At 37.7% G+C, this 26,706-nt stretch overlaps 1 protein-coding gene across 1 annotated transcript in view; it reads left to right on the top strand.

Moving 5' to 3' along the window:
- Positions 1-26,706, top strand: part of LOC129515879 (A disintegrin and metallopeptidase domain 3-like) — a 196,489-nt gene that overhangs the window by 77,064 nt on the left and 92,719 nt on the right. Inside the window, exons 2-3 of the mRNA XM_055335032.1 lie at positions 21,649-21,835; positions 22,684-22,766. Of these exons, the coding sequence (XP_055191007.1) occupies positions 21,739-21,835; positions 22,684-22,766 (180 nt within the window). The 5' untranslated portion in view covers positions 21,649-21,738. The remainder of the gene's footprint in view (positions 1-21,648; positions 21,836-22,683; positions 22,767-26,706) is intronic.

Here is a 26,706-nt window from a genome sequence, read left to right as displayed (position 1 = left end):
CTACTTATTATAAAGGTTGCCACAGCCTTATATGACCACAACCTTACTCATGTAGGCAGTAAGCAATGACTTCCACTTTTGAAATAGTTTCATTTTCTTTTTTTGTAATTTGATAAACAATAAAGCCACAAAAGCATCACTATTTATCATATGAAGAAACTGAAAGCTTATGTTCTTATGAAGTATTTATCACCAGGAATATCATTTGTTTACTGCCATTGGGGAAGTCGGAAAGAAACTGGAATAACAAAAACCATGAAAATAGGTAACCAGAAAAAGACATTTTTAATGGGACCTTTTAAATCTTTGAATTAATATAATGAATTTAAGCTAGGCTAAAGTCCTAAACTATCATTTAGTCAGCACTACCATAGGCTTTCCTTTAAGTTATCAGGGTTCTTTGAACATACTAATGTCTTGCTTTTGCAGCCATGAAATGCAACCTGTGATACATTGAACTAGGAAAAAAATGGAAAAACATGAGGATTAAGATAGTACCCCCTTTATGCCCCCATTTTCTTACCCAGTCTTTTATCTGTATTTCCAATGATACAGTTCTTCTTATATTCTTTATGTCATTTTCAGGAAGACTTTTCTGTATCTCTACTATATTTGACTGCTAAGCATGGATGATAAGGCAACAGCCCTTCACATTTGGAGAGTTTGCAATGTGTTAAAAGTTTAAGTAAGAGATAAAATACCTTGAAAAGTTTCATTCAGAACACAAATGAAAATTGCATTTGGTAAACGTTTTTGAAGGTGCATGCAGTTCTGTGGTCACTTATAGGTATTGTTCGATCTTACTAATAAAGCTGAAGTAAAAGCAGAAACCATATCGTTCTTTTTGATGATCAAAAGGAGAAAAGAGTTCAGGAGTTAGTGTTCAGTACATTATTAGAATGCAGCTTTGTCATCCAACTTATCAGTGCTTGAAATAACTTTTTAATGATGCATTACTTTGCATTCTAGAATAGTTCTCCCACTAGTCTTTCCTAATTACATCATGATTTGTTTTTCTTTTTTTGACATGATTAGTTTTATAAGAATACAGCCTCCTTATAATAAAAATAAGGGAAACTGAAACCAAAATTGCACAGCAAAAAGAACACTTGTTTAAGCTTCTTCAAAATGAAGGATTCAGGGATCCCTGGGTGGCGCAGCGGTTTGGCGCCTGCCTTTGGCCCAGGGAGCGATCCTGGAGACCAGGGATCGAGTCCCACATCGGGCTCCCAGTGCCTGCTTCTCCCTCTGGCTGTGTCTCTGCCTCTCTCTCTCTCTCTCTCTCTCTCTCTCTCTCTCTCTCTGTGTGTGACTATCATAAATAAATAAAATAAATAAAATAAAATCTAAAAAAAAATGAAGGATTCATAAGGTTGATATTTCTGAAATCAGGCCCAACGCAAAAGAAACAAATTTAAAAAATACCGTGTTAGGTTATCATATCTATATTGAAGCCAAAAATTCCATAAAACTTTTAAGAATTAGAGAATGCGTGGTTATTCCTACATTTTTTTCACTCTTTATAACTGAATTTTTTTCATGGGTGAGTCAAAACAGATACATGTAATGAAGTTTCAGATAATCCTGTCTTGGAAAAGTTTCTGAAGATTTATTTTTGTAAGAAGCATGTCTTGATAAAACATTTGCTTGACTCTACTTATCCAACTACTTCATTAAATCTGTCCTACTTTGGGGGCAGCTGGGTGGCTTAGTTGGTTCAGGATCTGACTCTTGACTGGCTCAGGTCATGATCTCAGGGTCATGATCTCAGGGTCATGATTTCATGATCATGAAATTGAGTCCCACTCCAGGCCCTGTGCTCAGCCCTCTTCCTTTGCCCTACCCTTTCTCGTGCACACTTGCACATCTTTCTGTAAAATCAATCAATCAATCAATCTTTAAGAAAAAAAAAAGATTCACACTACCTTTGACTGCGGAAACAATAATATTGTAGTATCCTACTTTATTCTCTACCTATTTATCTCTACCTTCACACTTACACCCTTTTTATATCTTTGAAACTACATTCTCAATTGATTCTCAGTCCTCATTTATCTTGATTTTTCTCCAGCAAAAAGCACATCTCATTGAAAATCTCTTTTGATCTGGTGTCAGAAAAACATTTAAAAAAATTTTTTTCACTTACAACCCTGAGATCGAACTGAAGACAGACACTTCACTGACTGAGCCACCAAGGATCCCCAAAATCTTTAAATTTTAGAATTAGAAAAAATACAGTAAGTTACTTTCAAAGGAGCTAAACACACTGGCAGTTAAATTCTCTAAGAAACTAATGAAACCTGAAGACAATGGAATAATATATTAAAAGTGCTGAGAAAAAAATCAAGTCATAAATTATATATTCACAGAAAATAATACTCAAGAATGTAAATAAAATAAAAATATTTTCAGTTAATCAAACAAAAGATTAGAATCTATTACCAGCTAGCCCACAGTCAAGGAAAAATTAAGGTTTTCTGTTTGCATGTTTGTTTATGTTTTTTTTGTTTTTTTTGCATGTTTGTTTTTGTAGAGGAAAACTAATTTCAGAAATAACAACAAATGAAAAATAATAACCATAAGTCATTGTGGAGTTTTATCTGGATAGATTGATTGAATTAAAAATATATATCAACAGTATAAATATGAAGAGAGATAGAAATGTCATTAAATTCCTAACTAATTTATAAGGGTTTTGAAAATTTACATGCATGTTTTCATCACTAAGGCTACCAACAGATAAATGATGTAACAGTGAAAATCAACAAGCCAATAGATGGGAAAAACTGATTAACAAATCTTAATACAACAGGCAACATTTAAAAAAAAAGTTACAAAGGGTGTCTGGGTAACTTAGTTGGTTAAGCATCTGATTCTTGGTTTTGGCTCAGGTCATGAGATCAAGCCCCATGTTAGGCTCCATGCTTAGTACAAAGTCTGCTTTGGATTCTTTCCCTTTTTTCTCTCCCTACCCCTTTGAGCCTCTCCCTCTCACTCTCTCTTTCTTTACAAATAAAATAATAGATAAATAAATAAATAAATAAATAAATAAATAAATAAATAAATATTAAGAAAGAAGAAAAAAGTTTAATTGTGGATTGAAAATCATATATATCAGTAATTACATTATATGTAAATGAATGAAACCTTCCAGTTTAAAATTACAAAGATTATTAGACTGCAGTTTTGAAACATTATTTTATATGATGTTTAAAATGTAAAAATCAAAAATATAAGGATGCATAAAGGCTAAAAATAAAATAATAAAAATATATATTATGCAAACACTAATAAAAACATCTATCATAGCTATATAAATATTAGGTAGTGTATATTGAGGCAACAATATTAGAGATTGTATTAATCAGAGTTCTCCAGAGAAACATCCCATAAGGAGATATTTTAGATTAGATAGATAGATAGATAGATAGATAGATAGATAGATAGATGATAGATAGATACATGATAGATAGATACATGATAGATAGATAGAGATGGATGATAGAGATGGATGATAGATGATGATAATGATGATAGATGATACATACATACATACATACATACATACATACATACATAAACGGATTTCAAGAAATGGGCTTACATATTGTGGGGGCTAGGAAGTCTGAAATCTGGAGGGCAAGCCAGCAAACAGGAAACTCTGACAGGATCTAATATTGCAGTTCATAGGCAGAATTTCTCCTTTTGAAGAGAAAACCTAGGTTTTTGCTTCTATGTCCTTACAACCGATTCGATGAGGCCCACTAAAGTTATCACACTTAATCTCTATTATTTAAAGCCAACTAATTATAGGTATTAACATCTGGAAAATATTTTACAACTTATATTAATGTTCAGTTGAATAAGTGGGTACTATAGCTAGTCCAAGTTGACATAAAACAATCACAGAGATAAAGGGAAATACTTTATAACACAAAGTGTTTAATTTACTGGGAAGATACAACAATACTAAATTTTCTATACATTAAATAATATAATCTCAAACCATGTAAAGCAAAAACGGATGGAGATGGAATACAAAAGGCAGAGAGATAAACCCATAATTACCTTGCAAATTTTTTAAATTTAAAAGCTCACTGGGGATCCTTGGGTGGCTCAGCGGTTTGGCGCCTGCCTTCGGTCCAGGGCGTGATCCTGGAGTCCTAGGATCAAGTCCCGCGTCGGGCTCCTTGAATGAAGCCTGCTTCTCCCCCTGCCTGTGTCTCTGCCCCTCTCTCTCTCTCACTGTGTGTCTCACATTAATAAATAAATAAAATCTTAAAAAAAAATAGATAAAAGCTCACTAACAGAATAGTTAACCCCAAATCATTAAACATATAATCAATTTTAAGAACAGGATTAATGAACTTGAACTAATTAAGATGTATAAAATATCAAACTTATCAATTTCAAAATACATATTATTTTCAAATACATTGTAATATTTACAAAAATTGGCCATATATGTATATGCAGGTCCATAATCAAGTCTCAAAAATTTCGTAAGATTAAATTCTACAGAATATATTTTTAACCAAGGTAAAATAAATAACAAAAAGTTAACTGGAAAATTCCTGTATGTTTGAAAATGAAGACATATGTTTGTTTATACAATTCATAGGTTAAAAAAACATGAAAATGGAAAATAGAAACTATTTTGATGTGAATAATGGTAAAAAAAATTTCTAGGATGCAGCTAAAGGCATGTTGAAAGGGAAATGTATAATCTGCAATCATAAATTATTTTAAAAAAGACTATGCATCCATTTCATGATTTCGGAAAAATAATTCATTAATATCAAAAAAAGTGTAAAAGAAAAAAATAATTTGAAAGGAAATAAGTGAAGACATTAATAAGATAGAAAAATATTTACATATATTTGAAAAAATATGACCCCTGATAAAAATAATAAAGAAAAATTAAGATGCAGATATCTAATGTCACAAATAAAAAAGGGAACATCACTACAATGCTACAGTTAAGTCAAATGCATTAATATTCAAGTGAGAGTATGAACCACTTTTTGTTGTTGCAAATTTTAACTAAAAAGAAGTGCAAACTATATGGAGTAAATATGTGTTTTCTTAAATTTTTTTTGAAAAAATGCCATGTAAATCAAATAGTCATCAATATTTTAATTATGAAATGCTTAAGTAACTTTTTTCTAAACACTTTATAAATGCTAACTCGTGTCATATTTGCAATCATCCTAAAAGGTATGTATGCTATTCTCTTCTTCCTAATGAGAAATATAAGACATGCAGGATTTACGTAGTTGTGTCAAGTTCACAAAATAAGTGTGGAAAGACAAGATTTGAGTTTAACCAGAGTCCATACTTTTAAAACCATTATGCTATGGAGCCTCTCTTAAGAGATTATAAGACATTGTTTTTATTTGTTTGTTTGTTTTCTTTCATTCTTGGGTTTAACAAGTTACATGAATTTCCAGGAGATGATTTTTGTGGATTAGAATTATCGTGAATTTAATTGAACATTATCCTCTGCTTTGAGCTTCAACCAAAATTCTGAGATAATAGGAAATTATCACTTAATTTTTAAAATCAATTCATAAACGCATCTGTGGAAGTACCTGAGTTCATTAATTGATTCTCATGTCAAGAGGAATGCCAGGTTGCCAACTCAACCATCTAAATATTCTACCGGATAGATCCTATAATATTTTGCATAGAGGTCAAGAGTATAAAAGAAGCCAAGTATTGTGAGAAGTAAATATATAAACACTGGGCTCGGGAACATATTGTTGAGAAAATCTTTTTACTTATCACTGTATCTTTCACTATTATTTGTTTTTTGTTTTCTTTTTTACATTTTAAATCTTTTTATCATGAAATGTTGGTAAAGACAAGAGAACATATAAAGATTATCTTTAGGGCAGCCCTGGTGGCACAGCGGTTTGGCGCCACCTTCAGCTCGGGGTGTGATCCTGGAGGCCTGGGATAAAGTCCTACATCAGCTCCCTGCATGGAGCCTGCTTCTCTCCCTCTCCCTCTGCCTGTATCTTTGCCTCTCTCTCTCTCTCTCTCTCTCTCATGAATAAATAAAAATTTTAAAAAAGATTATCTTTAAATTATAATAAATAATAAAAAAACAGACCTATAGAAATAGAACATCACCAAATACCCAAATTGGATGCTCTTTTTCAATCACATTCCTTGCGACTTCCATTCCTATTTCAGAGAAACAGCATCTTGAATGCATGTGTGTTGATTTTTTCTATTAAACTTGTTGAGCATAGTTGACACATGTTACATTAGTCTCATTGTACAGCATAGTGATTCAACTAGTTCATATATGTTATACTCCCCACAAGTATAGCTACCAACTGTCTGTTACAACATCATTGACTATATTCCTTATGATGTGTCTTTTATTTCCATGACTTATTCATTGCATAGCTGGAAGCCTGTATCTCTCCCACTCCCTTTCACCTATTTTGCCCACCCCCTACCATGCTCCCCTCTAGGAACCACCAGTTTCTTCACGTATTTTTATGTTTAATTCTGCTTTTTGTTTGTATATTCACTTTTTTAGATTCCACACATGAGTGAAATCGTATAGTATCTGTCTTTCTCAAGTCTATTTCACTTAACATTATAGCCTCTAGGTCCATCTATGTTGTCATAAATGGTAAGATCTCATCCTTTTTTATGGCTACATGATATTCATTGTGTGTGTGTGTGTGTGTGTGTGTATGTACCACATCTTCCTTATCACAATACCAGATTTCAAGATATACCATGAAGCTATAGTAATGAAAATAGTATGGCACTGGCACAAAAATAGACACCTAGATCAATGGAATAGATTAGAGCATCCAGAAGTAAACCCACAATTATCATGACAAAGGAAGAAAGAATATACAATAGAGAAAACACAGTCTCTTTAATAAAGGATGCTGCAGAAATAAGACAGCTACATGTAAAAGAATGAAACCGTACCACTTTCTAACACCATACACAAAAATAAACTCAAAATGGATTAAATATGTAAATGTGAGACCTGAAACTATAAAAATCCTAAAAGAGAGCACAGGCAGTAATTTCTCTTACTGTTCCTAGTAACATTTTTCTAGATATGTCTTCTAAGGCAAGAGAAACAAAAGCAAAAATAAACTATTGAGACTACATCAAAATAAAAAGCTCTACACAGTGAGGAAAACCATTAACAAAACAAAAAGGCAATCTTCTGAATGGGAGATGATATATCTGTTAAGGTCTAAATATCCAAAATATATAGAGAAATTATACAATTGAATATCAAAAATATGATATAAACATCATATATTTTCAATATGTTTGATCAAATAATATGATTAATAAAATGGGCAGAGGACCTGAATAAATATGAATGCATTTTTTAATTATTACTTTCATTTTTTTTAGTTTTACAAAGTTTGCATGTAATTTTAAACCATGTGTTGTTTACTATTACTTGTTTTTGAAAATTGTGAAAATGTGATATTCTATTGCATGTTCACAGTTTCTTTTTTTCAACGATCATTATATTTGTAGCATTCATCCATATTGATATGTTTGTCATTAAATTTCACTGCTTTATTGCATTCAATTTATAAATATGTTACACTTCACTCATTTTCATGTTTCTTTTTTTTTAAGAATTTATTTTTTTTTAATTTTTATTTATTTATGATAGTCACACAGAATGAGAGAGAAAGGCAGAGACACAGGCAGAGGGAGAAGCAGGCTCCATGCACCGGGAGCCCGACGTGGGATTCGATCCCGGGTCTCCAGGATCGTGCCCCGGGCCAAAGGCAGGCGCTAAACCGCTGCGCCACCCAGGGATCCCCATTTTCATGTTTCTATACATAAGTGCTATTTCTAGATTTTTGTTTCTTTTAAATTGTTTATTTACTTGTTTTTGCTATGAAGAACAATGTTGCAAAAATCCAATGAATCTATAAAAGTGTTGATATAAAGCAGAATTTTTCAACCTTTGTCTCATTCACATTTGGGCTGAGTCTCTGTTGGTTTGGTGTGGAGCTGTAGGGTGTCTAACAGCATCCCTGGCCTCTCCACACTTGAAGCCAATAGTGCCTTCTCTGTCTAATTTTAATAGCCAAAAATGTCTCCCACCATTGCCTAATGTCCCCCAAGGGCAAAACTTGCACTTGACTGAAGATGACTAAAGATATACATGTGGAAGAGGTGAACTATTGAATATAAAGATGAGAATGTGCCACTTTCTACAAGATAATATTTCCAGAACATTTTCCAACCAATAGTGTGTGAAAATATCTAATCATATTTTTGTTGAGATATACTTCAACCTCATCAAATATTTGTTAGTGTTTGTAATTTTCACTTTTGCCCATCTGGCTAATGTAAAATTGTATTTCTTTGTGTGTATGTCCTTTTTAAACTCATATTTCATTTTTTGGAGAATTAGGTTTAACAAAGAATTGATCAGAAACAGCAGAGTTCCTACATATCCCCTCTCCCCAATTCTGTCCGATTCCATACTGTTTCCCTATTATTTATGTTGTGCATTGGTCTAGTGCCTTTGTTAAAGGTGATTAGGGTTTTGGGACGCCTGGGTGGCTCAGCAGTTGAGTGTCTGCCTTCAGCCCAGGGCATGATACTGGAGTCCTGGGATGGAGTCCCACATTGGGCTGCCTGTAGGGAGCCTGCTTCTCCCTCTGCCTGTGTCTCTGCCTCTCTCTCTGGGTCACTCATGAATGAATAAATAAAATATTTTTAAAAAGATGATTGGGGGGGTGGGGGTGAATGGGTGACGGGCACTGAGGGGGGGCACCTGACGGGATGAGCACTGGGTGTTATTCTTTAAGTTGGCAAATTGAACACCAATAAAAAATAAATTTATTAAAAAAAATAAAATTGAGGTGGTAAAACAAAAATGAATGAATGAATGAATGAATGAATGAATAAATAAATAAATAAATAAGATTAGGGTTTATTCTTTATGTTGTTCATTCCATGGATTTCAATAAATATATAATCAAATGTGTCCATCACTCTGTCAACCAAACTTCTGTCAACCACTAATCTTTTTTATTGCTTCATACTTTTGCCTTTTCCAGAATGTCAGATAATTGGAATCATATGACATGCAACCTTTTTAGAGCTTTTTATTTTTTTTGAACTTCGCTGGTGAGAATAACTATCTATTCAGATTGCTAGTGAGGTTAATCATCTATTCAGATGTTTAAGACAAGCTGTATTTTCTACTCTGTGAAAGAATTGTGTCTTTTGGCTAATTTTGATTGGAGATGTTTCTGGTTACTCATTGATCTGTAGTTCTTAATATTTTCTATGCTAATTCTTATGCAATAGTGCGTTGTAGATAAACACCTCTCAAATTATTTATGGTAAAGGACTAGATATCTTTTTTATTTTCAATCATATAAAGCGTTTACTTTTGAAAAATACAATACAAACTATTTTTTAGAAAAATAAAAGAAAATAGATATAATATAAAATATCACATTTTTATTATTAGAGGGTATTTTTAGATTTTATTTGTTTATTCATGTGAGAGAGAGAGGCAGAGACACAGCCAGAGGGAGAAGCAGGCTCCATGCAGGGAGCCCAACTCGGGACTCAATCCTGGGTCTCCAGGATCACACCCTGGGCTGAAGGTGGTACTAAACCGCTGAGCACCAGGGCTGCCCTTATTATTAGAGTTAATAAATGTACATTTAATTTCCAAAGCATCAATTTATTTTTAAGTGTATATAATTTAGAAAAAATATTATAAAAACTATATACATTATATATGTTCATGAATAAGCAATTAATGTATTCAGAGAACCACCATTATACTTATAACTTTTTATTATAACAATTGCAAATAAACAAAGTTAGGAATGAAATAGCAGTTACTTACATTAAAAATTTGTAAGCACACTTGAACACTATTTTTTCAATACTTAATTTCACATGGAAACAAAACTTAATAGGTATATCATTCATATACAGGAAAGAACATAAATTTTAAATTAAAGTTTTGTGTTGTAAATGGAAGAGTGACTCCCCCTTGTGGGTTACTTAAAAGCCATTCCAATGCAGCTGTGAAATTACACTCTGAAAGACATATAAAAGTAAAAGATTTAATTTTAATTACTCACAGGTTCTAAAAATAGAGGGCAAATAGGTCCAGATGGACACAGTCACCAAAAGCCCGAAGTTTGATCACAGTATTCAAGGAAGAAACAGACGGGCAGTGGGCAAATGCCTTTACTGTCATGAGTGATGTAGTTTGTAGTACCTTGGAAGCATTCACATCGGATAATTATTTTTAAAAGATTTTATTTATTTATTTATTTATTTATTTATTTATTTATTTATTTGAGACACAGAGAGAGGGGCAGAGACACAGGCAGAGGGAGAAGCAGACTCCATGCAGGGAGCCTGACGTGGGACTCTATCCCGGGTCTCCAGGATCACATCCTGGGCTGAAGGTGGCGCCAAACCACTGGGCCACCAGGGATGCCCGGAAAAATGTCTTTTAAAATCACTTTCCACCTTAAAACGGGATTATTTGAGTTATTATGTTATAATACTTCTTTATATATTCTGAATAAAAGTTCCTAATCAGATATATACTTTGTAAATATATTGTCCCATACCGAGTTGTATAAGTTCTTTATATATTTTGGATATTACCCTTTGTCCAACCTTGCTAAAATCTTTCTCATTCAGCAGATTGTCTTTTAGTTTTGTTGATTATTTCTTTCACTGTGCAGAAGATTTTTATTTTGACATGGTACCAATAGTTTATTTTTGTACCTAAAAAAATTGTTGCTATGGCTGACATCAGAAACATTATGGCCTATATTCTCTTCTAGTATTTTTATTTCAGGTATCACATATAAGTCTTTAATCTATTTTGTTTATTTTTGTGTAAGATATAAGTGGTCCAGTTTCATTCTTTTGCCTGTGACTATCCAGTTTTCCCTAATAATCAATTAAAAATGGGCAGAAGGCATGAACAGACATTTCTCCAGAGAAAACATTCAGATGGCCAAGAGACACATGAAAAGATGCTCAACATCACTCAACATCAGGGAAATGCAAATCAAAATCACAATGAGATATCACTTCACACCTGTCAGAATGGCTAAAATAAAAAACAAAAAAAGAAAAGTGTTAGAGAGAATGTGGTATAAAAGGAAACCTCTAGCACTGTTGGTAGGAATTCAAACTGGTACAGCCACTATGAAAACAGTATGAAGTATCCTCAAAAAGTTAAAAATTGTTTTTCTATATAGTTATGAGTATATGATGAGTATATGAGTATATGATGAATGTTATGAGTATATAAGTCTAATGAGTATTATTATGAGTATATATTATGAATATATTTTATGAGTATATTGTTTGAATATATATAAAATAATATGAGTATTATATTATGTGTATATATAAGATAATATGAATATTATTCATTCATTAAAAAAGGAATTAAATCTTGTCATTTGCAAGGACATGGATGGAGCTAGGGAGTATAACGTTAAGCAAAATAAGTAGTCAGTCAGAGAAAGACAAATACCATATGATTTCACCCATGTGTGGAATTTCAGCATATGATGAGAATTAAGGAGTGTAGTTGTTGTGATGAGCATTCAGTGATGTATGGAACTGTTCAAGCACTATATTATACACCTTAAGCTAATATTACATTATATGTTAGCTATGTTGGAATTAAAATTTAAAAAAAATAATTAGAAAAAAAAATAATTAGAAAGAAAAAAAATCCCATGCCATGGATTGTCCTTTTACTTTCTGATGGTGTCATTTGAAACATAGAAGATTCTAACTTTGAGGGCAGCCCAGGTGGATCAGCGATTTAGCGCCGCCTTCACTTCAGCCTAAGGCATGATCTTGGAGATCCATGATCCAGTCCCAAGTCAGGCTCCCTGCATGGAACCTGCTTCTCCCTCTGCCTGTGTCTCTGCCTCTCTCTCTCTCTGTCTCTCATGAATAAATAAATTAAATCTTTTTATTATTATTATTTATTTATGATAGTCATACAGAGAGAGAGGCAGAGACACAGGCAGAGGGAGAAGCAGGCTCCATGCACTGGGAGCCTGACGTGGGATTCGATCCTGGGTCTCCAGGATCACGCCCTGGGCCAAAGGCAGGCGCCAAACCGCCTGCGCCACCCAGGGATCCCATAAATAAATTAAATCTTTAAAAAATGAGAAAATAACTTTGATGAAGTCCAATTTATCCATTCTTTTTCTTTTGTACCTTCTACATTTGGTGTTCTATGTTATCAATAATAGCTAGATCCAAGGTTATGAAAATCTAACCTATGTTTGCTTCTTACAGTTTTATAATTTTAGCCCTTAGAACTTAGGATATGATGCATTTGGAGTTAATTTTTGTATGATATTTGAGGAGCAGGGCAAGATGGCAGAAGAGTAGGATCCCCCAAGTCACCTGTCCCCACCAACTTACCTAGATAACTTTCAAATCATCCTGAAAACCTACGAATTCGGCCTGAGATTTAAAGAGAGAACAGCTGGAATGCAACAGTGAGAAGAGTTCACGCTTCTATCAAGGTAGGAAGATGGAAAAAAATAAATAAAAAAACATCCAAGGGGGAGGGGCCCCCACAAGGAGCTGGGCTAAGGCCAGGCTGCAAGAGCCTCCAGGACTGGAAAGCTCTGTTCCGGAGAAGCAGCAGCTTTACCAATCTTCCCGGATGGAGAGGTGCTCACAGGGAAATCGGGCAGCATCCCAGGAGGGGCAGTGGAGACTCCAGGTTCCCGGGTCACTAACAGAGGAGGTGCACCCGGGGGGAGAGGGTGCCACACACTGCAGGCTGAGCTCCTTAAAGGGCTGGAGCACACATCTGGTGGGGCCCTGGGAGCAGCTCCGGCAGTGGCTCCGCGGAGGGGGCTGCAAGGCCGGGAGTGCAATTCCAGCAGCCCAGGCACCAGAGCCCAAGGCACCAGGGGACACAGGCCAGGATCTGGTGCTCCCAGGGACACCAGAGGCTGGGACAGGTGGAGGCCGGGAAGACACAGGACAGTAAGGACGCTCCTGTAGATGGTCGGCTACAAGCTGTGCAGGTCACAACCCCGCCCCCGGAGCATCCAGGCCTCTGTGGACTGGGAGCTGCGGTAGTTACTGCAAGAGCTGACTCAAGGGTTGGAGAGCTGGCTGCTGATACCGTTGTTGTTCCTCCTGGTGTCACCTTGTGCCGGAGACTGAGGGGGACTGAGCAGCCGCCAGGGAGCAAGGTCCTCACAGGATAAACAGCTCCCACCGAGCTGTGCACCTGGCAGGGGGTGGGGCAGTTCCCCCAGGTGCACACACCTGAGAATCAGCACAGCAGGCCCCACCCCAGAAGACCACCTGGAAGGACAGGGGAAGAGCAATTTCTTAACCAAGCAGCACTAGAAAGCTCTAGGGGAAGTTGAGAGACTTACAGTATATAGAATCAGAATCAGAGGATATCCCTCCCTTTTTGGTTTGTTGGTTCCCCCCTTTTTTCCTCTCTTTTTCCAGTACAACTTGTTTTTAGCCACTCTGCACTGAGCAAAATGACTAGAAGGATGAACTCATCACAAAAGAATCAGAAACAGTACTCTCTCCCAGAGTAACAGAATTTGGATTACAATTTGATGTCAGAAAGCAAATTCAGAAGCACAATTATAAGGCTATTGGTGGCTCTGGAAAAAAGCATAAAGGATTCAAAGGACTTCATGACTGCAGAATTTAGATCTAATCAGGCCAAAGATTGAATTGAATTAAAATTCATTTAAATGAGATGCAATCCAAACTGGAGGTCCTAATGACGAGGGTTAACAAGGTAGAAGAATGAGTGAGTGACATCGAAGACAAGTTGATGGCAAGGAAGGAAACTGAGGAAAAAAGAGAAAAACAAAAGACCATGAGGAAAGGTTAAAGGAAATAAATGACAGCCTCAGAAGGAAAAATCTACTTTTAATTGGGGTTCCAGAGGGTGCCAAAAGGGACAGAGGACCAGAAAGTGTATTTGAACAAATCATAACTGAGAACTTCCCTAACTTGGGGAGGGAAACAGGCATTCAGATCCAGGAGATAGAGAGACACCCCCCCCTAAAATCAATAAAAACCGTTCAACACCCCGACATTTAATAGTGAAACTTGCAAACTCCAAAGATAAAGAGAAGATCCTTAAAGCAGCAAGAGACAAGAAATCCTCAAGCTTTATGGGGAGAAGTATTAGGTTAATGGCAGACCTCTCCACAAAGACTGGCAGGCCAGAAAGGGCTGGCATGATATATTCAGGGCCCTAAATGAGAAGAACATGCAGCCAAGAATACTCTATCCATCAAGGCTCTCATTCAGGATAGAAGGAGAGATAAAGAGCTCCCAAGATCAGCAGAAACTGAAAGAATATGTGACCACCAAACCAGCTCTGCAAGAAACATTAAGGGGGACTCTGTAAAAGAAAGAGGAAGTCCAAGGAAACAATCCAAAAACCAGGGACTGAATAAGTATTATGATGACATTAAATTCATATCTTTTAATAGTAACTCTGAACATGAATGGGCTTAATGATCCCATCAAAAGGTGCAGGGTTTCAGACTGGATAAAAAAGCAAGACCCATATATTTGCTGTCTGCAAGAGGCTCATTTTAGACCCAAGAACACCTACAGCCTGAAAATAAAAGGTTGGAGAACCATTTATCATTCAAATGTTCCTCAAAAGAAAGCAGGGGTAGCAATCTTCATATCAGATAAATAAAAGTTTATCCCAAAGACTGTAGTAAGAGATGAAGAGGGACAATATATCATACTTAAAGGGTCTATCCAGGGGATCCCTGGGTGGCGCAGCGGTTTGGGGCCTGCCTTTGGCCCAGGGCGCAATCCTGGAAACCCGGGATCGAATCCCACATCGGGCTCCCGGTACATGGAGCCTGCTTCTCCCTCTGCCTATGTCTCTGCCTCTCTCTCTCTCTCTCTGTGACTATCATAAATAAATAAAAAAAATTAAAAAAAGGGTCTATCCAACAAGAGGAACTAACACTACCAAAACTGGAACAGGAAGAAATAGAAAACCTGAACAGGGTGATAACCAGGGAGGACATTGAAGCAGTCATCAAAAGCCTCCCAAGACACAAAAGCCAGGGCCAGATGGCTTCCCAGGGGAATTCTATCAAATGTTTAAAGAAGAGATAATACCTATTCTACTAAAGCTATTCTAAACAATAGAAATGGATGGAATACGTCCAAACTTGTTTTATGAGGCCAGCATTGCCTTAATTCCAGACAAAGACCCCACCAAAAAGAATTATAGACCAATATCCCTGAAGAACATGGATGCAAAAATTCTCAACAAGATACTAGCCAATAGGATCCAACAATACATTAAGAAGATTATTCACCGTGACCAAGTGGGATTTATCCCCAGGATGCAAGGCTGGTTCAACACTCGTAAAGCAATCAGTGTGATAGATCATATCGACAAGAGAAAAAACAAGAACCAAATGATCCTCTAAATAGATGCAGAGAAAGCATTTGACAAAATATAGCATCCATTCCTGATCAAACCTCTTCAGAGTGTAGGGAATAGAGGGAACATCCCTCAGCATCTTAAAAGCCATCTACGAAAAGCCCACAGCAACTATCATTCTCAATGGGGAAACACTGGAAACCCTTCCCCTAAGATCAGGAACAAGACAAGAATGTCCACTGTCACCACTGCTATTCAACATAGTACTAGAAGTCCTCGCCTCAGCAGTTAGGCAACAAAAAGAAATAAAAGGCATTCAAATGGGCAAAGAAGAAGACAAACTCTCCTTCTTTGCAGATGACATGATACTATATATAGAAAACCCAAAAGACTCCACCCCAAGACTGCTAGAAGTCATCCAGCAATTTGGCAGTGTGGCAGGATACAAAATCAATGCCCAGAAATCAGTGGCATTTCTATACACTAACAGTGAGACTGAAGAAAGAGAAATTAAGGAGTCAATCCCATTTACAATTGCACCCAAAAGCATAAGGTACCTAGGAATAAACTTAACCAAGGTAAAGGATCTATACCCTAAAAACTACAGAACACTTCTGAAAGAAATTGAGGAAGACACAAAGAGATGGAAAAATATCCCATGCTCATGGATTGGAAGAATTAATATTGTGAAAATGTCAATGTTACCCAGGGAAATGTACACATTTAATGCAATCCCTATCAAAATACCATGGACTTTCTTCAGAGAGTTGGAACAAATCATCTTAAGATTTGTGTGGAACCAGAAAAGACGCTGAATAGCCAGGGGATTTTTAAAAAAGAAAACCATAGCTGGGGGCATCACAATGCCAGATTTCAGGTTGTACTACAAAGCTGTGGTCATCAAGACAGTGTGGTACTGGACAAAAACAGACACATAGATCAATGAAACAGAATAGAGAATCCAGAAATGGACCCTCAACTCTATGGTCAACTAATATTCGACAAAGCAGGAAAGACTATCCACTGGAAAAAGGACAGTCTCTTCAATAAATGGTGCTGGGAAAATTGGACATCCACATGCAGAAGAATGAAACTAGACCACTCTCTTACACCATACGCAAAGATAAACTCAAAATGGATGAAAGATGTAAATGTGAGACAAGAATCCATCAAAATCCTAGAGGAGAACTCAGGCAACACCCTTTTTGAACTTGGCCACAGCAACTGCTTGCAGGATACATCCATGAGGGCAAGGGAAACAAAAGCAAAAATGAACTATTGGGACTTAATCAAGATCAAAAGCTTCTGCACAGCAAAAGAAACAGTCAACAAAACTAAAAGACAACCTACAGAATGGGAGAAGATATTTGCAAATGACCTATCAGATAAAGGGCTAGTATCCAAGATCTATAAAGAACTCATTAAACTCAACACCAAAGAAACAAACAATCCAATCATGAAATGGGCAAAAGACATGAACAGAAATCTCACAGAGGAAGACATAGACATGGCCAACACACACATGAGAAAATGCTCCGCATCACTGGCCATCAGGGTAATATAAATCAAAATCACAATGAGATACCACCTCACACCAGTGAGAATGGGGAAAATTAACAAGTCAGGAAACAACACATGTTGGAGAGGATGTGGAGAATGGTGAACCCTCTTGCACTGTTGGTGGAAATGTGAACTGGTGCAGCCACTCTGGAAAGCTGCGTGGAGGTTCCTCAAAGAGTTAAAAATAGAGCTACCCTACAACCCAGCAATTGCACTGCTGGGGATTTACCCCCAAAAATACAGATGCAGTGAAACGCCAGAACACCTGCATGTTTAAGCAGCAATGTCTACAATAGCCAAACACTGGAAGGAGCCTCGGTGCCATTGAAAGATGAATGGATAAAGAAGATGTGGTCTATGTACACAATGGAATATTACTCAGCCATTAGAAATGACAAATACCCACCATTTGCTTCGATGTAGATGGAACTGGAGGGTATTATGCTGAGTGAAATAAGTCAATCAGAGAAGGAAAAACATTATATGGTCTCATTTATTTGAGGAATATAAAAAACAGTGAGATGGAATAAAGGGGAAAGGAGAGAAAATGAGTGAAAATATCAGTGAGGATGACAGAACATGAGACACATCTAACTCTGGGAAACCAACAAGGGATAGTGGAATGTGAGGTGGGCAGGGGGTTGGGGTGACTGGGTGACAGGCACTGAGGGGGGCACTTGACAGGATGAGCAATGGGTGATATGCTATATGTTGGCAAATTGAACTCCAATAGAAAATTAGAAATTAATAAAAAATAAAAATTAAAAAAATGTATGATATTTGATAGTGGTTCAGATTCTTTACTTGTGGTTATACAGTTGCCCCAGGATTGCTTGTTGAAAAGACAATGTTTTCCCCCATTGAATTGTCTTTGCACCTTTATTAATAATCAATGGAAAGTAAAAGTAAGAATTCATTTTGTACTCTTCATTTCAATGCCATCAATCTATATTTTTCTTCATATACTAGTAACACTGTGTCTTGATTACTGTGACTTTTTTGTAGTGAAATGTACTGTAGTACATTTTTGAGTGGGAAAATGCCTACACTCCCATGTATGAGATTGGAGATATTCTGGGTCCACTACATTTTCTATTAGCTTAGGTCTGCATAATAAAATTCCATAGTGTGGGGTGCTAAAATAACATAAATTAATTTTCCCACAATTTTGGAGACTGGTAGTCCTTCTGAGGCTTCTTTCTTTGGCTTGCAGGTGGATGGCTGCCTTCCTACTGTGTCCTTACATGATCTTTTCTCTGTGCTCAAACGTTGCAGATGTTTCTTTTTGTGTCCAAATTTCCTCTTTTATAAAAACATTAGTCATATTGGGTTAGGCCCTCCACATAGCCCTTTAATTTAATCACCCATTTAAAGCCTCTATATTCAAATACAGTCTCATTCTGAGGTATTGGGAGTCAGGTCTTCAACATATATCTTTCATTTCTGATTTTACTTGAGTCTTCTCACTTCTTTAGTCTAGCTAAAAGTTTGGCAGTTTTATCTTTTAAAATCACAAACTTTGAATTTTTTTGATCTTTTCTAATATCTTTCTAGTCTCTACTTCTTTTATTTCTGCTCTTATCTTTGTTATTTCATTCCTTCTGCTAAGGGTATAAATTTAGATTTTTTGACATCTTATTGATATGAACTTCCATCTGAGAACTGCTTTTGTTGCATCCTATAAATTTTAGTATGTCATGCTTTCACTTTAATTTGTCTCAATATAGTTTCTGATTTTGATTTCTTCTTTGACCCATTGGTTGTTCAGGAATATGTCACTTAATTTTCACCATTTTCCCCCTATTATTGATTTCTATTTTCATATTATTGTGGTTGGAAAAGATACTCGGTATGATTTTAATCTTCATACATTTCCTATGGCTTATTTTGTGACCTAATATATCCTGTATAATATTCCACATGTGCTCATGAAGAATGTATTTTCTGCTGAGGTTGGATAGAACATTCTGTATATGTCCCTTGCTTTTTGTAGGTTACATTCTAATTAGGAAAATATTACTATTGTTATTATTTTCTATGTCCCACAGTAGACAATGCCTCTTAACATTTGAACTACTAATTTTATCACCCTAAGTCTTACATCTTTTGCATAATGTTTCTCCCTTCTTTTTCAGAAAATATTCACTTAACGTTTTAATCACATCTCTTTAACAGTGTGATTTCATTTTATTTTTTACTTTTATATTTTATTTTCTAATCACTCCTTATCCACCTTCATCCTTGCTATGTTTCTTCCCTCCTAACTGGATCTTTCCAGTCCTGCTAAAAGTATAGACTAACCCCTTCTGCAACATCTCCTCTCCTTTTCCTTCCTAACTTTCTACATGATGGCTTCTGTCCCTGCTGTGCTACCAACTTCTTGTAAGGTTTTTTTTTGCTAACAGAAAAATGCACCACTCAGATCCCCCTTGAAGAAAGGATTTGCTACCCAGGGGAGGAATGTGACTAGCCTATAGCCTCAAACTCTTAGTTGCTATAAAGTCTGTCTCAGCTTTTGAGCCAACAACAGGACCTTTTGGGAGTGTATTGATTTAATTACTGAGCAAGCTACCTGTACAAAGGGCTAAACTTCACCTCCTTTAATGAGCAATCTTTGTTTTGGAGTCCGTGGCTCTGGAGCCACCTTTCTGGACTGGCAGTAACTCTGTGAGGTCTTTATTATGGTGCGAGGTAATTTTCTCAAATCTGCTTCCTCCTTTCTTTCAGAGCTGTTATTCTTTGAAAGATCTTTTGCTCTGTAACTCTTCCTCAGCATCCGATTCCTGAAGAATATGAGGACATTCATTACTTACTCATTACCACTCAAACAATAATCACCTCAGTTCTCATTCTGCTTGATCTCTAAGTAGCATTTGAAGTTTTTAAAATTCTACTTTGAAATTCTATTTGTAATCACCATAATATCTTCTTTTTTCGCTCTCTCTCTGTAATAAATATTTAAAGAAAAATCATTGTCTGGCAAACAAGTCCTTGCAAAATGGAAATTACGCAAGCCATCAACTTGCATAGTAAGCCAAAAAATAAAAGTTCTTTCCAAGTTACTCCCTTCTCATGTGTGAATGTCATACTGATGGGGAGAAAAGTTTACATTTAACCTTTTACTAGCCACAGATTTTCTTAGGAAAATCTTTTTTTTTCCATTTGCTGAATTTATTTAAATAAATCAATTTAGAAATATCATAGAATGAAACGAGACTTCTGACATGTAAACACACTGCCGTATTCCTGAAACAGATGTTAACACCTGATAAAAGTTAATAATCCTCGGCAGGAAAGCTGTCCCTTAGTAAGGCTGGTCTTCAGCAGTTACTAAAACATTTTGCTTCTTCAGCTTTCCTGGTGTGACAATGCAATACTATCAAACCACAATCAGATATAATAAAGGACAAGATTGGATGGACAGGTCAGTACCATTGGTTACAGCTGTTAAACAGTTTCATTCTTGGCGCCACGTAGAAACAAGCCAATCACATCAAATAAATCATGGCTTTTAATTGATTTTATTTTTTACATAAAAAGTTCAGTAAAAATTGGATAAAATAAAGTGATTTTAAGCAGTAAATCAATCTTATCAACATAGCACAAGGCTGGCCAAAACCACAAGGCAGCCTGCTTTGGAATATTTACATGATAACAAATTAAACCTTGCAGGAGAACTTAAAACCATCCTTACAAAGTCTTCCTGTGATCTAGCACGTAGAGGCTAAAAGCAGAACGAAAAACAAACAAAACCAGGAAAAAACAAATTATTTTCAATATATTCACATATACATTAAAATATAATACAGATCGTCAGGGTGAAGGGTTATGGGTGGGGATGCGCATGGGTCTGTGCGCTGACAGCACCGCCAAGGAGGAGACCCAGGTTTGGGAGTGGGGCTAGCCTGGCCAGGATCTTAGCCGGGTCCTTCACTCAGCCCTTGCCTCTGACGGGCTTCCAACCACACCCCAACAGCTCCTGACCAGGGATCGCCTGTTGCAGATGGAGCTGGATTTCGTGGCTTTCAGTTGAAATCTGCAGGTCTGAAATCCCCGGGGCGATGTGTCACCAGTAGCACAGCCCTGACAGAGGGGGAGGGAAGGGGCGCAGCGGGCCCACGGGGTGTCTTCTCCCGAGTCGGTCCTACCTGCTCACCTGTCCTCCCATCCTGGCCCCACAAGTCACTCTAATTCAGTGTCCTCTTTGGGTTTGTACACAGTCCCAAACTTCTGCATGTACTTCTTAATATACTCCTTGGAAGCCATGCCATACACAATGGGATAAATAAATAATGGGAAGATAAAGTTGTTATTACATGATTATTTCACAGTTGTGATTTGTTTTTGCCCTGATATTTAAATTGCAATTCTATATTGAAGGATTAAAACACATACATGCATCCATGTCATAATTAGCGTTTTATTTAGTTTCCTTAACAAAGGAGCTTTCTAAGAAAGTTATCGACCACAGAACTAATTGGTTCAGATACAATTTTTTTACACTCTTTATCTGTGTGCACCTGTATTTGTTTTGATCCGAGACTTCTAGAAATCTGGCAGTAGGTATGCTTAAAACAGACACCTGTCTGCTAATAAACATATTGTGAATTTCCATTTCCTATTTTCTTTCACTACAGTAATTCAGCCATTGCGCCAGAAACCTACGACGTGGAATATTAACACCGCCAAGCACTTCACCGGCAAACGGCCCATTTCCAGGGTAGAAAATGCACTTCGTGACCCTTACGTCACCCCCGAACGAGTCTCCGATGTCCCCGCTTTGCAAAATAAAGCGCAAGCCCACGAGGGCAGCAGGACCCGCCGGTGTGTGCGTCCCACGCGCAGCGGGTGGGGGGGGGGTGGAGGGGGGCGGGGGGAGGGACTGCGGCTGCGCGCGGGTCCGCGGAGGGGGCGGAGGGGGCGGAGGGGGCGGAGGGGGCGGGGTGGGCGGAGCAGCCGCGCCCCCGCCCCGCCCCGCCCCGCGGCCCGCGCCGACCCTTCCCACCCGCCGGAGGGCAGCGCCCCGCGCGCCGCCACCGTTCCGCAGCCAACAGCCGTCACCGTGGCCAGGCCGGCGGGCCCCGCGATGCTGTCTCTCCTGCTGATGCTCTCAGGTCTGGGCCGGCTGACCTCCGCGGGCCATCGTGAGTGACGGACCCTGCTCCGCGGAGGGCCACCGGCCGCAGAGCCCCTGGGCTCGGCGGGCCCCGGGCCCTTGCTCCAGAGCCCCGGTCCGCTGGGGAGAGACCAGCGTCTTGTCAGAGCCCGCTGGCGTCAGGGTCGTCCTGGGCCTGCTGCGGGGAGGGCTCGGAGCGAGGCTGGGACAGGTGCCCCTCCCTTGCCGGACCCTGCACCTGGAGGGGAGGGCGCGCACCTCTGGGGCCTGGGGCCTGGGGCCTGGGGCGCAGCCCTCCTTCACCTGCGGGCTGCGGTCGGCCAGTCCCGAAGTCTCTGGACGGGGGCAGGGTCACGCTCCCCACTTCCTGGGAGCCTCTTCCCGGGATGTACAAAGTCTGATTTTGTGGTGGGTGCGTGCGTGCCTCTGTGTGTGTGCGTGTGTGTGTGTGTTGGGGCTTGGAGCTTCAAAGGGTGAGGTGATGTGAGAGGAGAAGTGAAGAAGGAGGATGCTGCCAGGCACTGGGGAAGGCTCACACATGTCGTCCTTACTGTAGATCCTGAACCATCCCTTCTACAAATTACCGTGCCGCGGAAGATTGGGACAAATACCAATGACGGTGAAGATTTCAAAACACATGTAATTAAGAAGTCACTTTTTTTTTAATGAAAAAAATATTTGTTATCTGCAAATAGTGAAAGTTTTACTTCTTCCCTGCCAATTTGGATGCCTTTTATTTATTTTTGTTGTCTGCTGACTAGGACTTCTAGCACTATGTTAAATAAAGTGGTGAGAGTGGACATCCTTGCCTTGTTCCTGATTATATTGGAAAAGCTCTGTCTTTCCCCATTGAAGATGATAATTAACTGTAGGTTTTTTATATATGTCCTTTATTATGTTGGGGTATGTTCCCTCTAAAATTACTTTGTCTAGGGTTTTTGCTGTGAATGGATTTTTACTTGGTCAAATGCTTTTTCTGCATCTATTGAGAGGATCGTATGGTTCTTATCTAATCTTTTGTTAAAGTGGTGTATCACATTGATTTCTGAATATTGAACCATGCTTGTAGGCCAGGAGTAAATTCACCACCATTGATCCTGGTGATTTCCTTAATGTATTGTTGAATTTAGTTTGCTAGTATGTTATTGAGAATTTTTACATCCGTGTTAATCAGAGATATTGGTCTATAATTCTCTTTATTATTGGAATCTTTATCTGGTTTTGGTAACTCCTTAAATGTTGGATAGCGTTTGCCTGGGAAGCCATCTCATCCTGGACTTTTATTTGTTCAGAGATTTTGATTACTGATTCATTTTCTTTGCTGGTAATTGCTCTGTTCAAGTTTTCTATTTCTTCCTGTTTCAGTTTTGGTAGTTTATGTGTCTTGGAATATATCCATTTCTTCCGTGATGTCCAGTTTGTTGGGATATAGTTTTTCATAATATTCTCTTATATTTGTTTGTATTTCTGTAGCATGGGTTGTTATTTTTTACTCCCTCATTTGTAATTTTATTTATTTAGTTGCTTTCTCTTTTCTCTTTGATAGGCCTAGCTAGAGGCTTATCAATTTTATTATTTTTTTCAAACAACCAGATCCTGGTTTCATTGACCTATTTTTTTTTTTTTGGTTTTGTTTTTGTCTTGTTTTGTTTCTGTCTCATTTACTTCTCCTAATCCTCTTTCATTCCTTGTGATGCTTTCAGGTTTCACTAATTGTCCTTTAGGTGTAAGGATAGGTTGTTTATTTGAGATTTTCTTTGCTTCCCAGGGAAGGTCTTTATTGCTATATACCTCCCTCTTAGGACTGCTTTTGGTGCATCTTAAAGGTTTTGGACTATTGTGTTTTCATTTTCATTTGTTTCCATGTGTTTGTTTTATTTAAATTCAATTTAGTCAGTGCATAGTGTATTAGTAGTTTCGGGGGTAGAATTCAGGGTTTCATAAGTTGCAGTGCTCATTCCATCAAGTGTCTTTTTTATTGCCCATCACCCAGTTACCCCATCCTCTGACCTACCTTCCTAGCAGCCCTCATGTTTCCTAGAGTCCAGCATTTCTTATGGTTTGCTTCCCTCTTATTTTCATCTTATTTTTCCTTCACTTCTCTTAAGTTCATCTTTTTTGTTTTTTAAAATACACATATGAGTGAAATAAATGGTATTTGTCTTTCTCTGGCTAGTTTATTTTGCTTAATACTTAATATCTGTATAGTACCCTCTACTTCCGTCCACATTGTTGCAACTGACAAGATTTCAGTCATTTTGATGACTAATATTCCATTGTATATATACACCACATCTCTTTTCTTTCTTGTTTTTTTCCTAAAGATTTTATTTATTTATTCATGAGAGACACAGAGAGAGAGGCAGAGACATAGAAGAGGGAGAAGCAGGCTCTGCGCAGGGACCCTGATGCAGGACTCGATCCAGGGACTCCAGGATCAGGACCTGAGCCAAAGTCAGACACTTAACCGCTGAGCCACCCAGGCGTCCCTCTTTTCTTTTCTTTCTTTTTTTTTTTAATTCAAATCACTAACATAGTGTATTACTAGTTTCAGAGGTAGAGATCAGTGACTCATCACTTGCATAAAACACCCAGTGCTCATTACATCACTTGCCCTCCTGAATGTTCATCATCCAGTTAACCGATTCCTCCACCCTCATCCCCTCCAGCAACCCTCAATTTGTTACCTAGAGTTAAGAGTCTCTTATGGTTTGTCTCCCTCTCTGATACCATGTTTTATTCTTTCTTCTCTTCCTCTATGATACCGTGTTTTGTTTCTTAAATTCCACATATGAGTGAGATCATATGATAATTGTCTTTCTCTGATTGACTTATTTCATTTAGCCTTATATCCTCTAGTTCCAGCCATGTCATTTCAAATGTCAGGATTTCTTTTCTTTTCTTTCTTTTCTTTTCTTTTCTTTTCTTTTCTTTTCTTTTCTTTTCTTTTCTTTTCTTTTCTTTTCTTCCTTTTCTTTTTCTTTTCTTTTCTTTCTTTTTTCTTTTCTTCTTTTCTTTCTTTTCTTTTTTCTTTTCTCTTTTCCTTTTTTTCTTTCTTTCTTCTTTTTCTTTCTTTCTTTCTTTCTTTCTTTCTTTCTTTCTTTCTTTCTCTTTCTTTCTTCTTTCTTTTTTTCATGGCTGAGTAGTGGTCCGTTGTGTGTATGTGTGTATGTATGTATATATACATATCTTCCTTATCTATTAATTTGTCAATGGACATCTGGTCTCTTTCCATAGTTTGGCTATTGTGGACATCACTGCTATAAATATTGGGGTGCAGGTGCCCCTTTGATCACTACATTTGTATCTTTGGGGTAAATACCCAGTAGTGCAATTGCTGGCTTATAGAGTCAGCAATGCTGGGTGCAAATGCTGGGTCATTTCCCTCTATTTTCAACTTCTTGAGAAACCTCCATACTATTTCCCAGAGTAGCTGCACCAGCTTGCATTCTTTTTTTTTTTTTTAAGATTTTATTTATTCATGAGAGACAGAGAGAGAGAGACAGAGAGAGAGAGAAAGGAGAGAGAGAGAGAGAGAGGTGCAGAGATACAGGCAGAAGGAGAAGCAGGCTCCATGCAGGAGCCCGATGTGGGACTCGATCCCTGGGCCCCAGGATCACGCCCTGAGCCGAAGGCAGGTGCTGAACCACTGAGCCACCCAGGGATGCCCCAGCCAGCCAGCTTGCATTCTTACCAACAGAGGAAGGGAGTTCCCCTTTCTCTGTATCCTCACCAACATATGTACTTTCCTGACTTGTTAATTTTAGCCATTCTGACTGGTGTGAGGTGGCATCTCACTATGGTTTTGTTTTCACTGATGCCAAGTGATGTGGAGCATTTTTTTTCTTGTGTCTGTTGGCCATTTGAATGTCTTCTTTGAAGAAATGTCTGTTCATATCTTCTGCTCATTCCTTGACTGGGTTATTTGTTCTTTGGGTGTTGAGTTTGATAAATTCTTTATAGATTTTGGATACTAGGCCTTTCTCAGATATGATATTTGGCAAGTATCTCCTCCCATTGTGTTGGTTGTCTTTGGTTTCCTTTACTGTGCAAAAGCTTTTTATCTTGATAAAGTCCCAATAGTTCATTGTTGCTTTTGTTTTCTGTGCCTTTGAAGACATGTCTAGCAAGAAGTTGCTGTGGCTAAGGTCACAGAAGTGCTGCCTCTGTTCTCTAGGATTTAGGTGTTTCATTCATTTTTAGTCTGTTGTGTCCAGTTTCATCCTTCTGATGAACTGAAGGATGAACACCATTTCTTGAAGAAGAGGCTGTTTTCCCTTGTATATTCTTTCCTGCTTTGTCAAAGATTAGTTGACCATCGAAATTGGGAGTCCATTTCTGGTTTCACTATTGTGTTCCATTGATCTATATGTCTGTTTTTGTGCCAGTACCAAACTGCCTTGATGATTACAGCTTTGTAATATAGTTTGAAGTCTAGCATTGTAATGCCACCAGCCTTGGTCTTTTTTAACATTCCTCTGGCTGTTCATGATCTTTTCTGGTTCTGTACAAATTTTAGGACTATTTATTCCATGTTTGTGAAAAATGTTGATGGTATTTTGATAGGGATTGAATTGAA

The sequence above is a fragment of the Nyctereutes procyonoides genome, unplaced genomic scaffold, assembly GCF_905146905.1.
Source record: "Nyctereutes procyonoides isolate TBG_1078 unplaced genomic scaffold, NYPRO_anot_genome, whole genome shotgun sequence".
Taxonomy (NCBI): domain Eukaryota; kingdom Metazoa; phylum Chordata; class Mammalia; order Carnivora; family Canidae; genus Nyctereutes; species Nyctereutes procyonoides.
Note: the sequence above shows the minus strand (reverse complement) of the source record. Positions and strands in the feature narration are given on the sequence as shown.